Source organism: Sorghum bicolor, chromosome 9, assembly GCF_000003195.3.
Source record: "Sorghum bicolor cultivar BTx623 chromosome 9, Sorghum_bicolor_NCBIv3, whole genome shotgun sequence".
In the NCBI taxonomy this organism is placed as follows: domain Eukaryota; kingdom Viridiplantae; phylum Streptophyta; class Magnoliopsida; order Poales; family Poaceae; genus Sorghum; species Sorghum bicolor.
Genome location: NC_012878.2, coordinates 1,500,590 through 1,513,340, shown reverse-complemented (window position 1 = coordinate 1,513,340; position 12,751 = coordinate 1,500,590). Strand labels below are relative to the sequence as shown.

Genomic DNA, 12,751 nt, shown 5'->3' with positions numbered 1-12,751 from the left:
CTTGCCTGCACTGGTTGGGTCAAAATATCTCCAAAGTGATCGAGAGAGAAGTGTGGTTGATGATGATGACCTCACCCCGGCGGCGTTAGTTTAATTTTACTGAAAGAGCCAATATTCATCGATATTATATATAGATATACATACGTAATCATCGTAAGTGTATACATTATTATACGCCTGGACGGTTGTCGCGGCGGCGCTTATAGTAAAATACGAGGATCAGTTTCATTGTTAAAATTATCTTACTTGGCAGGGTTTCAAAAACGGCTTTAGCTTAATTTCTACAGCAAGCAAACACGTCAATAGCACGGAGGCTGCTGCCGACCAGGATTCAAATCCGAGGTTTTGCATGAAAAAAAATAAATGTTACTCGTTGCTTGTGCATGTAACTATCTACAGAGATATGTGTGTTGTATGCGCGTCTTAGGCAGGTTGTTTTAAAGGTCTTTTCTCGACTCTCTGCAATCCGAGAAAACTTCTTCCTTCTATGATGTTGCGTCGAGCGTTTTTCTAAGTTGCTACAATTAATATCACGAGAAGTTGATTCGATCAAGTTAATAAAAACAATAAAAACTGGCTTCTGACCTTGTAGATCATTTGAGGAGAGGGGAAAAAATCACGTATATACAACGCTATAAATAGTGCTTGTGCAGGTGAAACTGAAGTGTATTTACGTCTAGTTTGTTTGGCTGATAAGCCTTGGCAGAAAGTATTGTTGGCTGATTTGTTGTGAGAGAGAAAAACATTGTTGAATAGCTGATAGATAAACTTAAGTGCCTCTACACCAAAATAACCAAATCTGAAGCGGATCAATATATATCTTCTCTCTCTGTTCTCTTACTAAGAAATACATTACAAGCAGTAGTGATGATAATTTTATGCATACAGCACTTGGGGTCTCGCCGCAAGCTAGCTGCTGCTACCACTACGACCGCACTAACATTATATTTATTTATGCATGTGATCGATCTTCTACTACGCCATCCTACGATATCAAGGAATTCTTGTGTTGTACCTACTACCTACTAAACTACTAGTATGTAGTTATGAGTTTATGACCTCAGCGATGATGATTATTGAGTGATTAGCTGTCAATGACTGATTAGTACCAAGTTAAAAAAAGAGAAAGTGATTTACTTGCATTAGCACATAGCTTTCTTAGCAATTGTTCGTTTTTTTTCCCTTTCCGTGATACTTTAATTTGTTCAATTTCTTTTTTTTTTTTGCCCTTTCTCTCCCCCCTGCTCGCTCCTCCACTGACACATAGGCATGCATGCGTGCAGCTGACCAGTCAACGGGAGGTGCTTACGTGTGCATGCTTGTGGGCACCACTATGCATGAGGCATGTACATCAGCTGGCAACTGCTGCAGTACGTGCAAGTAGCGACGACACGGATGGTCAAATGGAGACCAATGAGATATTTTTTTCCCCATTTGATTTGAATTGGCGCTATATGCACTTTAAATTTTCTCCCCCCCCCCCCACCCAGCTGGAGGTTTCCATAATCCCATTGAAATTTGGTAAACCATCATTGAATTCCTAGTGGAAACAACATTCCAATTTCTATGGTACGGTCCAAATGATGATCAACTTTACTAAGCAGGACGACGAATCTGAAAGAAAAAAGTTTGACCATGTTTCGAAGGAAAAAAATTGAACCAAAACTTGGGACAAACATAAATCTAGTAAATAAGACTTCTGAACAAAAGAAGAAACAAATAGTTCCAAAGAAGATGAAGAAAAAAGGTTGAGAGATACTCACTCCGTCCATAAAAAATATATAATTTTCGTTTTTGAAGAAGTCAAATAGATTAAAAATTGGCTAAATTTATATAAAAAAGTACAAATATACATGATACAAAATAAATATCATTAGATTAGTTATAAAATATATTTCATAAAAAACTATTTAAAGTGAAAAAATGTTAATATTAATTATTATAAATTTGGTCAAATTTTAATTACTTTGATCAGCACACATCCTATAATTACGTTCTTTCACAGATCGAGGTAATACATCTAAAAATATCGAAAGCAAAGCAGAGGTACACTTTGTTTTCAGGATCGATCAATGATGTGGCGGCGATACGAGAGGACATATGTAGACCTCGAAATGAGCCCTGAGACCAGTGGCAGAGCGTGAGGGCAACTATAGTAAAAGTAGAGTTATCCTTTTGTCTTCTCAAGAGTATAGATGGCCATCGGGCCGTGCCGGCCCGGCCCGGCAGCCCGGCGGGCCGTGCCGTGCCGCGCCTACACCGTGCTGCGGCGGGCCATCGTGCCGCCGTGCCGTGCCATGGACGTGCCTCGTGCCTGGCCTACGGCCCAAGGCACGGCCCACGGGCCGTTTTTCCGTGCCGTGCCGCCTGGTAAGCACGGCCATTTTCATCGGGCCGTGCCGGCCCTTGGCCCGTTACGCATTAGCAGAATAACAGTTATCAGTTAACAGACAATAAGACAGCACACAGTCACACACAACAGACAACACATAAGAGACAAGATATAGGAATAACTTCTATCAAAATGAGCTGTTTATGTCCAATGCTGCCTCATTAAAAACCTTTCTAGGTAAAACTCACCCTTGTGGGAAACCCTAGAAAGGAAAAAAGAGTGCAGCCAGCTCAAATTGTCAATGTCATAATTCTATCCTATTACATCACATTCACATCAGTGGCAAATTACAGAAGCATTGTCTAGAGATACAACAGCAAAAGATCTACCCTATTACACCAGGCCACCAGCCAACATGGCAACATCACTATGTTAGTATGTCTACATTGCCTCACTGGCTCACTGGTTGACTGGTATGACAAATTGCCACTGTCTGCCACTGCCAAAAAGTCCAAAAGCACCTACAAATCCATAAACAACATTGTTTTGTTAGTCTTTTGCCATAACGCTAGGTCCTCGCCATCGCTGGGTGGTGGCGCCACCCGCGTTGCGAGCCCAGCACCAGCACTGGACGGTGCGGATGCGGCCGGACTAGCCAACCCACCACGGCCCCAACCACCAGCCCCAGCACCGCCCCTCAACGGACGCTTGGCGGGCGGCCTGGCCATGTCTACCCCAGAGGAGGAAGACACGGCGTCAGGCACCAACCTGCAAAGAAAACAAAGACAAGAAGAAGAAACAGAGGTGATTAGAAACCGACGAAGAAAGAAGTGAATCTAGATCTAGGGTTAGGGTTAGGGTTTCGGACATACCTGCTCCGGAGCCCGGTGCCGGAGAAGAAGAGGTGAGAAAAACAGAGAAGTCATTAGAAACGACGGCGAGCGACGGTGGAGTGAGTTACATGAACACGGACGGACTCACATGTTCACCGGAGAAGGAGAGGGGATGAGGGAAAAGGAGGAGGGAAAGGGACAGGGATTAGCGAACTCAAGTCGTGAGGCGTCGACGACGGCGACTCGACGTCAAGGTGGAGGACGGAGCGGCAGACGGCGACGGATCTAGACCGGAGAGGCGGCCGGAACGGAAAGAGAGACCTTGAGCGGAGTAGGCGAGGGCGAGGGAGGCGAATAGCTGCGGGCTGCGGTGCGGCGCGGCGGAGGCGGAATGACTAAATTAGGGTTAGGGTTCGAGGGCCGTGGGTCGGGGGGGCGCCGCTTTTATATGTCCACGGGGCGTGGGGTGGGGGGAGCGGGGGGTGGGCCGTCCGCTGGAGGCCTGCCTGGGGGAGGGGAGGGCACCGGGCCGCGCACCGGGCCGGCCTCTTTGTCGTGCCGTGCCCGGGCCGTGCCACGGGCTGAGGTGACGGCCCAGGCACGGCCTGGTGCCTCGGGCCGGGCCGGCACGGACACGACAACACCGGGCCGGACCGTGCCTCGGGCCGGGCCAAATCCACGTGCCGCGGGCCGGGCCAGCGGGCCGCGGGCCGGGCCAGCGGGCCGCGGGCTGCATGGCCAAGTATACTCAAGAGGGTTGATGGGATAGGAGAGCTTGGATATTGATGGATGGACACAAGGGCCTTGTTTAGTTCCAAAAAATTCTGCAAAATCGACATTGTAGCACTTTCGTTTGTATTTGACAAAAATTATCTAATCATAGACTTACTAGGCTCAAAAGATTCGTCTCGTTAATTTCGACCAAACTGTGTAATTAGTTTTTATTTTGATCCATATTTAATACTTCATACATGCGTCTAAAGATTCGATGTGACGGGGAATCTAAAAGATTTTGTAAAATTTTTTGGAAACTAAACAAGGCCCAAAATTTCCTATAACGGGAGCTTCTCAAGAGAGATTGATGGGATAGGAGAGTTTGGAGATTTATGGATGGGTACAGGCACTAAAATTTTCTTTGAGATCAACTGATCAAAGGGGGATAGGAGTCTATTATCACCTCCATGAGGCTCCACCCCTTCCGAAGACCCACGAACCATGCACATCTCATCATTTATCGCTAGCGTGTGATAGAAAATGCATTCACACACCATGTGGCGGAATTAGGCTTTCAAAGAAGTGAATGAAGCTTTGCAAGCTCGAGTAGCTTTTAGACTGAGTCCAACCTTAAATCGTTGCTTTAAGTCAAGCATGTGTGTTAATTGGGCTTGGCCTTTTTACTAGTAGCATACAATGTTTTTTTTTTAGGTTTTTGCTGATATGGAGTCAGAAAGTGAAGCAGCGAGTACAAATCAGGGGGTGTTTAGTTTTCTTTTTTCCAAAAAAAAAAGGTTTTGGTCTATCATTTTACAAAATGAAACTAAACATTACGCAAAATTTTTGGTAAAAGAGTGGTTATTCTCCATTTTAGAATTTGGCAACAAGAAACAAAAAAAAATCGAAAAAGAGTCTCAAGAGGCTCTCACGAGAACAATAAATTATGCATTTTGGATGGAACACCTTGAAAAATTTAGTATTTTATATTTCATCACGTCAAAGTAGTTGATATTTTACATTTTGAATTCTATGGGAACTGAACATGCCCTCAGTTGGATTTTTCGATGTAGGTCAGTCAGTTGGAATTTTCATAGGTCGGGTCAGGTCAGTTTAGGTTTATGGGACGAGATTTTCCTAGTTTTCCACATGCTATATCACAAAATGCAACATGTGGGGCCTACAATCATGTTTGTGTGTGTGTGGACCGTGAGCGTGACCAACGGCCGGAGCTGCTGCGGCCATTTGGCAGGTCGCACGGACGGCACACCTATAAAAGGCAGCGTCCAGCCCCACGACGCCACGCTTGGCTACTCCTCGCCTCTCTGCTCTCTGCTCTTGTCTTCCATTCCATCCATCAGTTTACTACTACTGCTACTACTAGCAGCAACCGCTCCCGACCCGGAGCGGTTTCCCCTCTCGTCGCCGTCGCCGTCGCCTTCTTCATTCCCCATCTCCGCCCGCCGCAGCGTCGATCTCCTCCCCGCCGGCCGGTTTCCACCGCACAGACGACGGACTGTACGTCGAGGTGAGTACATGCTCCCGCACTGTCATCAGCTTCCCGTCCGTCCTCCATTCTTTCTTTCTTCCTTTCTTCCTTTCTTTCTTGGCGAACCCAGAGAGGCAGCCCCTGTTTTCTTTCGATCCTGTTCAGATCCATGCTCCATTTCTGATTAACGACTCTGTCGATCTGTCGACTGTTAATTGATTCTTCAGAAAGAAAAAAAAAGAAACTGCGAGCAGATTTGAATGCTCTTGCCAAACAGATTGTTGGCGCATGTGCTTCACCGCCCACTCCATCAGCTCTTATTTTTCTGCTCCCGGCCGTTTCTCCTCCACTTCCCCCTGCCTGTTGCGCCTAGTTTACTACTCTCCCAGTTCGGCAGGTCGCAGCCGCACTAGCCAGCAGCTTCCTCGCGTTCAGTCAGTCTCATCATCAATACCTTACATTACATTACTTGAGATTCAGTAGCTAGCTTATTACCTCCCTTTATGCCTGCTTTGCTGTTATATATTCTTGTTCCGGCCGGTCTATCTGATCACATGACCTTTTTTGACAGACAAGAAGACAGAGGAGAGAACAGTTCAGCTGGAAGCCATGAGGACGACAAGGAATCATCCGACAATGTCAAAGGTTGGTCGACCTGGAGTGCAGGACCAACTTTCATCTAGTTTTTTTTTTTTTGTCAAAACTTTCTTCTTTTATGAATCTGTAAACAAAGCCAGTCAGCAGGAATTGATAGGATGCCTTTTGAGTTTTAACCGAGATCGATCTTCCGTCTCCTGTTCTTTGGTGCAGTCGTCGTCGTGGCCAAAGGCCAAGACAGTGGTGAAGAAATGGCTCAACCTCAAGGACTCAGAGTTCCACTCCGACTGCATCATCGGTAAGTCTACTGAAAACCTCCTATCATCCTCCTCTCATCTCTAGGATGAGGATCTCGTTTCAGTTCTCCTTTTCCCCTCCAAGCTTTGACAGCCTCTGATCTGATGATGATGACAAAGACTGCTATGTGCTTGGCTGCTTGCTTGAGCAGATGAGAGCTTTGGAGGAGCGACGATGAGGAGGAGGAGGAAGAGCTGCTCCGACAGAGAGGACCTGTCAGGTAGAGTACTACTGTACATTGCAACTTTTTCACCAAGCAAGCTGTTGCAAACACCCTTTCTCTCTCGCTGTGTTGAAAAAGCAAGCGACTTTTCACCAAGCAAGCATCCTTTGTCTTCTCTCGCTGTGTTGAAAAAACCACGCAAGCGACGAAAGAGACGACACATACACTGTTCTTTCAAGTACAATGACCTTTACAGAGTACTACTAGTACATGCAGAGTAGCTGAGCTGCTGCTATGCTTTTACTGTTCAGTGGTTGCAATCTCTCTCTTTCTTATTAGTTACCAAGAAAAATAGATGCATGTAAACAGATTGGTTTTTAACCATTCCATTCCTTATTGTATGTATATATGTATATATTTATATATTCCTCATGGTTTTGTTTTGTCTCCTGCCCATGCACGTCGACTGCTGCTGTACCTGTACTGTACTCCGATCCAGGTGGCTGGCTGGTGGAGGAGAGCTCTCCTGACAACCTGCGGCTGCCGCCTCTTCCCCGCCCCCGGTATGGCTCCCCGGCGGCGCCGAGCTCGACGTGGCGGCCTCCCAAGGAACTCAGGTGAGCGTGGCTTACGTCTCTCGCCATGGGAACCACCGTTTTTTCTATCTGCAGCCGACCTCGGTTTATTTATATAACAAAGTTCAGAGCAGCAAAAACCACGTACAGCGACTCTATCTGTTTCGTTATGTGTTTTATGTTTCATTGTTGAATTCTTGCTGTCATATCATGTCGACAAGACACAGCCGTGAGTCAACCAATCCAGCTGATGCTCGTGAGTCAAATCCTGCTGAGCTTAAACGATTTCGTTCGAATTGGTGGTTATGAATGTAACTAACTACTATAATATACTACGGGATGCTATGTTTTATTGTTTTCTGAACATCGCTGAAGGGAATACTTTGGGACTGCCGACCTCTGCCGCTGGGCTGAGCCTTCCCTGTTTTTTTTTCCCTGCTAGTCTCCTATTCCTAGAACCGGCGGTTGCAGACGTAGGCGATTGTATAATAATAATCTCTCGTAGCTATGCCTAATGATGGTGCTAGCTATCAGAATATTTCGTAGAAACTAAACCGTAACTAATCCAATGCTGTTGTAGTATGTGTTATAGATGAATGAAATGAAGGAATTGTCAGTAACTGTAGCTGCTGCATTCTTTTCCTTCAGGATGTTCGTTGGGACATGGAACGTAGGAGGGCGAGCTCCGCACGGAGGGTTGGATCTCTCGGACTGGCTCACCGACGACGGCCCTCATTCCTCCTCTCCTCACATCTACGTCCTCGGGTACGTATCTGTATAAAACAATGTTTGTCATCTTTAAACATGTAGTAATATGTTCAGTAGTTCTTGTGAACTCCTCGGCAGTCAACACTTGGCAGCCTATTCATCATCTCTGAAACTTTCTTCACGGACAAAAGCAAATGATATTGCTAGTCTGAAACTCTCAAGGTTGCTAGCGATTACTGAACACTGGCAGAGCCAGGAATGGTAATTTAGCCCCCGTTTCAGAGCTAATTTCTGCTTTGTCAGGAAGCTCCACTCTTGGTAATCATGAAAACCAGAGTGTTCCTGGCATAGGAGTTGGCAGCCCTTTTGTGTGGATTTCAGGCCTTGTTCAGTTCGCAAAAAGTGTGTTTTTTGGCTGCTGTAGCATTTTCGTTTTTATTTGATAAACATTGTCCAGTCACGAAGTAACTAAGCTCAAAAGATTCATCTCACAAATTACAGGTAAACTGTACAATTAGTTTTTATTTTCGTTTATATTTAATGCTCCATACATACGACCAAAGATTCGATGTGACGGGGAATCTTGAAAATTTTTGCAAACTAAACAAGGCCTCAGTGTAAAGTGCACTAAACCGCATGCTTGGCGGTGCCTGCAATTATGAGTAGTGGTACGTCATGGTCATGGTCATGGATTTCAGTGCTGCAAATTACTAGTGTCTGAAGCTATTAATCATGATGATTACTCCGGCATTTCCCCATTTTCCCTTTCAGAAGCTATGAGTGCTGTAGGCTGTAGTACGTACTCACTCCTGGTAGTAGTAGACATAGGAAATGGTAGTATAATTTTGTACTCAATTGGTTTTGGTTTCTTCTTTTCCCGCCAATTGCAGTACCTTACCTGGAGAGCAGCATAAACAGAAGGGTAAAATTATGTCGTGTGACAGCACCCAGCAGTAACCATGATCCAGTTGGTTTAACCTGTTTTTACAGTCAAAGTCCTACCGTGTCTGCAAACTGCATGTTAGGCTCTTGTTGGCCTCAATTCCATTGGTTAATCATGCATGTCGCAAACACAGGTTTCAGGAGATCGTGCCGCTGAACGCCGGCAACGTGCTCGGCGCCGAGGACAAGGCCCCGGCGCGCAAGTGGCTGGACCTCATCCGGCGAGCGCTGAACGGCCCTGCATCCGACGCCGCCACCACCTCCTCGTCGTCAAGCAGCAGAAGCCACAGGTCTCCGTCGGACATCCACCTGCTCCAGAAAGCCAGCCGGGTGAGCTTCTCGGACCTGCTGGCGGCAGCGGAGGACGACAACCGCAGCAGGCTGAGCACCGCGTCGTCGGAGCCTGACGACGACGACGACGAGGACGACGCCGGCAGCGAGCCGTCCACGTCGTCGTCAACCCCGGAGTCGAGCAGCGAGGAGGAGCCGGCGGCCCGCCGGCGGCACCGTGGCGAACGATACCGCTACCGGCTAGCGGCCAGCAAGCAGATGGTGGGCATCCTGCTGTGCGTGTGGGTCCGCGCCGACCTCCTCCCCTACGTCGCCGGCGTCAGGGCGTCGTGCGTCGGCAGGGGCGTCATGGGCTACATGGGCAACAAGGGCTCCGTGTCCGTCAGCCTCACGCTCCGCGGCGGCGCGTCGTCGCTGTGCTTCGTGTGCACGCACCTCGCGTCCGGCGACAGGGACGGTGACGGCGCGCGGCGCAACGGCGACGTGGCCGAGATCCTGAGGCGGACGAGGTTCGCCCCGCGGGAGCGGGACTCGCCGTTCAGGGCGGCGGCGGCGTCGCCGGTGACGACCATCTTGGAGCACGAGTAAGTAGCTAAAGCTAGGCCTAGACCTCCCGATGATGCACGGACGGACGGACGTCGTCGTCGTCGACGCGCCATTACTGACCGACGGGAACGTGCCATTGGCAGCAAGGTGATATGGCTGGGCGACCTCAACTACCGGCTGCTGCTGGAGCGAGAAGACGATGTCACGCGGGAGCTGGTGGAGCGGCACGAGTGGGCGGCGCTGCTGGAGCGGGACCAGCTGCGGGCGGAGCAGAAGGCCGGACGCGTGTTCGCCGGCTGGGAGGAAGGCCGCATCGCGTTCCCGCCCACGTACAAGTACGTGGCCGGCTCCGACGCATACGCCATGATGAGCGTCGCCGACTCCTCCGCCTCCACCGGCGCCGCCGCCGACGGCTCACGGTCCCGGGAGAGGAAGAAGAAGCGCACGCCGGCATGGTAAGTAGTACTAAAATAATTACTCCGACGACGGTCCTAGCTACTGAATATGTAATTTCGCCTCGCCGGCATCTACTGACATGAATGGTGGTTGTTGACATGCATGGCCGCAGGTGCGACCGCATCCTGTGGCGCGGCGAGGGGATTGAGCAGCAGTGGTACGCGCGCGGCGAGTCACGCTTCTCGGACCACCGGCCAGTCGCCGCTCTCTTCTCCACGCGCGTTGGCAGCGACAAGCCGGCGCCGGCGCACTCGTCCAGGTTCTGATGGCACGAGACGGAGCTTTGCGTTCTCGCTCCGCGATGACACTGGCACCGCGACGCGACGGCCATGCAGCAAGGCCCCGAAAGGATAAAGCACGCATGCATGCATGCAGATGAGGGATGATGATTTGGCTAGCTAGCTAGCGAGCTGCCATTGGGCGACGCATCTATCGTCGAGCCTGCATTGGGCAGCCGGCAGCCGGCAGGCACTCCGGCCGGTGAGGCTGGAAGAGGACGACATTCTCCTGGGAACGCGCAAGCGCAAGCTTTTTCAGGCTCAATGTTGGTAGGGCTGCATGTAGGAGATGGCGGTCATTGGATTTTTTAATTACTAATTAATTTCCTTTGCTCGATCTACCCACTGTTGTGTAGAGATGTTTTTAATTTTGTCATCCGTCATCCTCTGGCATCGGAATTAAGCCGCCGCTGCAGCTGCACATGCAAATTTTACAAAGGTTGGACGGCTGCGTGTTTCGATTTGAATGAGCAGCAGCTAGCTTCTAGCTACCATCATATGTTGTCAATGGAAAACTTAACGTCCTCATACATGTATATTGTAATAGACTGGAGTTGAAATTTTATGGCCACGTTATACAAAATGAAATTAAACTAGGATGAAACACACACTCTCAATGAAGAGTTTTATTCTACGGTTTTAAAAAGCATTTAATATCAAGACTCATAGAAAGTTGATAATTGTGCTAAAAGAGTTTTTTAAATACACTGTCATGTTATAAAAATGTCTATATAGCAATCTATTTAATACGAATAAAACTCATGTATATTGCAATAGACTGGAATAGAAATTAGTTAATTTTTCAGTCCATCCAAACAAGCCCATCCAACTGGAGTAGTACCTAGGCACGCAATCGATGATGCCGTTACAATCCTCGTAAGATATAGATGGAGATGTGTGTTGGGGAGTTTTTGTTTGAAAAATGTTTTTAAGGAAACATTAGCTTCAAAATCAAAATCAAAATCGAATCATTAAAGCTAATAATGCTGTGATTGAGTCCTCTGCTCTGCTGTCCAAGTGTGGACGCCGCATCGTGCCGAACTCGGCAGCAACACATACAGTTGTACTGTTGCATACAAGTGAGTACATCAGACTGTAGATACAGTTCATGTGATGCAGAGTTGGCCCATGTTTGAAGCCTGTCCCTAGCATTGCAGGCTTGCTTTTTTGTACTGTTGCATTTCAAGGCGGGCCCGATCCTATCACTTGGGCCCATTGGTTCCTGTGGATCGAATCGGTCACTGTGGCCGTGTGCCTGCGTGGGAGACGGAATCTTTTAAATACGATTCTTGCACCAAAAGCGGGCTAACGGATAGGGCCACGTCGCCCGTTAAGCCGCAAGCCGTCGGATCGGGCGAGCAAGTGAACTGGTCCGTCCGATTATGGATCGGTCACATATCGTACCCGCTTTATCATCGACCCGAACCAACACGAACCTTCGCGGGCCGATCCTTGCTCCCCTCGCCCTCGACTCCCGAACCTCCCTCCTCCCGGCGCGAGCGGGGTGCGGGCGTGGCGTTCTCGGAGCCAATGGCGGCCCAAGCGGCCTCGGCGACCCTGCGCACGAGCGGGGGTGCCGGCCACGGGCCACCTCAAAGCAGGCGGGAGGTGCGGGCACAGGAGCTGCGACCCCCTCCCACGACGACTCCGGCGCGGTGTCCCCAGGCCGCGCTGTAGGCAACAAAAGGCGCCAATGGCGGGTCAAGCGGATGCCGCAGGCAGGCTAGCAGTGCGGCGCTGCGAGCCGGACGCACCCTTCGAACTAGGCTTCTTGATGTGGATGTACGGCAGATTTGTTCCTTCGTCCTATCCAAAAGATGAACAGTACAAGCTAATAAGAATGTGCACATTTGTACTAATCTATGCAGAAGCTTGTGTAAATCCTAGGAAAATAATCATAGATCCAAAGAGTGTGAAATTGATCTTTTTAGATCCATAACTTAATTCTCTACCCATGGAAAATATGTTTGCATATGTACTCGAGCTAGAGTTTCTTTATTTATTATAATGTGCAAAATTTGATAAATGGAAATAAATTTTCTAGGGCTCTACAAATTGCAACACCTATTTTATTGGATCTGTTGTGATGTGGTGGCAACACCAATTTTATTGGATCCGTTGTGACGTGGCCTTACCTGGAGAAATGCATATGCACAACCATCTTTGCGTTATAATGATTCATATGCTTTAGTTGCCTTATACTGTGAAAAATATTAAATTTTTATAGACATTAAATACTATCTTTGCATTATGTCCTATTGAATAGTTTGACAGAGGACCACATGTAGTACTGTACCTATGGCTATCATGATCTGGGGTTCTCCAGCCTCGGCCTCTGTTTCGACTACTCCCTCCGTCTCCAAATACTGCTATTTCTAGCAGTTTTCAGACATATTAGTGTGGCAAACAAAAGACCATTTTACACTCAATTAATTTGGGTTCCACCATTTAATCATGTACGTTAAGCCATGGTTCTCTGGTTTCAGCGAGCTGCATTTAATGTCAACTAAACCGACTCAAACAATTACCATGC

At 48.2% G+C, this 12,751-nt stretch overlaps 1 protein-coding gene across 1 annotated transcript; it reads left to right on the top strand.

Annotated features, from left to right (window-relative positions):
- LOC8067340 (type I inositol polyphosphate 5-phosphatase 8) lies at positions 5,191 to 10,793 on the top strand. Its single transcript, XM_002440428.2, has 9 exons — positions 5,191 to 5,404; positions 5,937 to 6,010; positions 6,176 to 6,260; positions 6,411 to 6,479; positions 6,922 to 7,039; positions 7,646 to 7,762; positions 8,782 to 9,522; positions 9,628 to 9,939; positions 10,053 to 10,793. The coding sequence occupies exons 2-9, from the start codon at positions 5,975 to 5,977 to the stop codon at positions 10,204 to 10,206; spliced, it is 1,632 nt and encodes a 543-aa protein (XP_002440473.1). The 5' UTR covers positions 5,191 to 5,404; positions 5,937 to 5,974; the 3' UTR covers positions 10,207 to 10,793.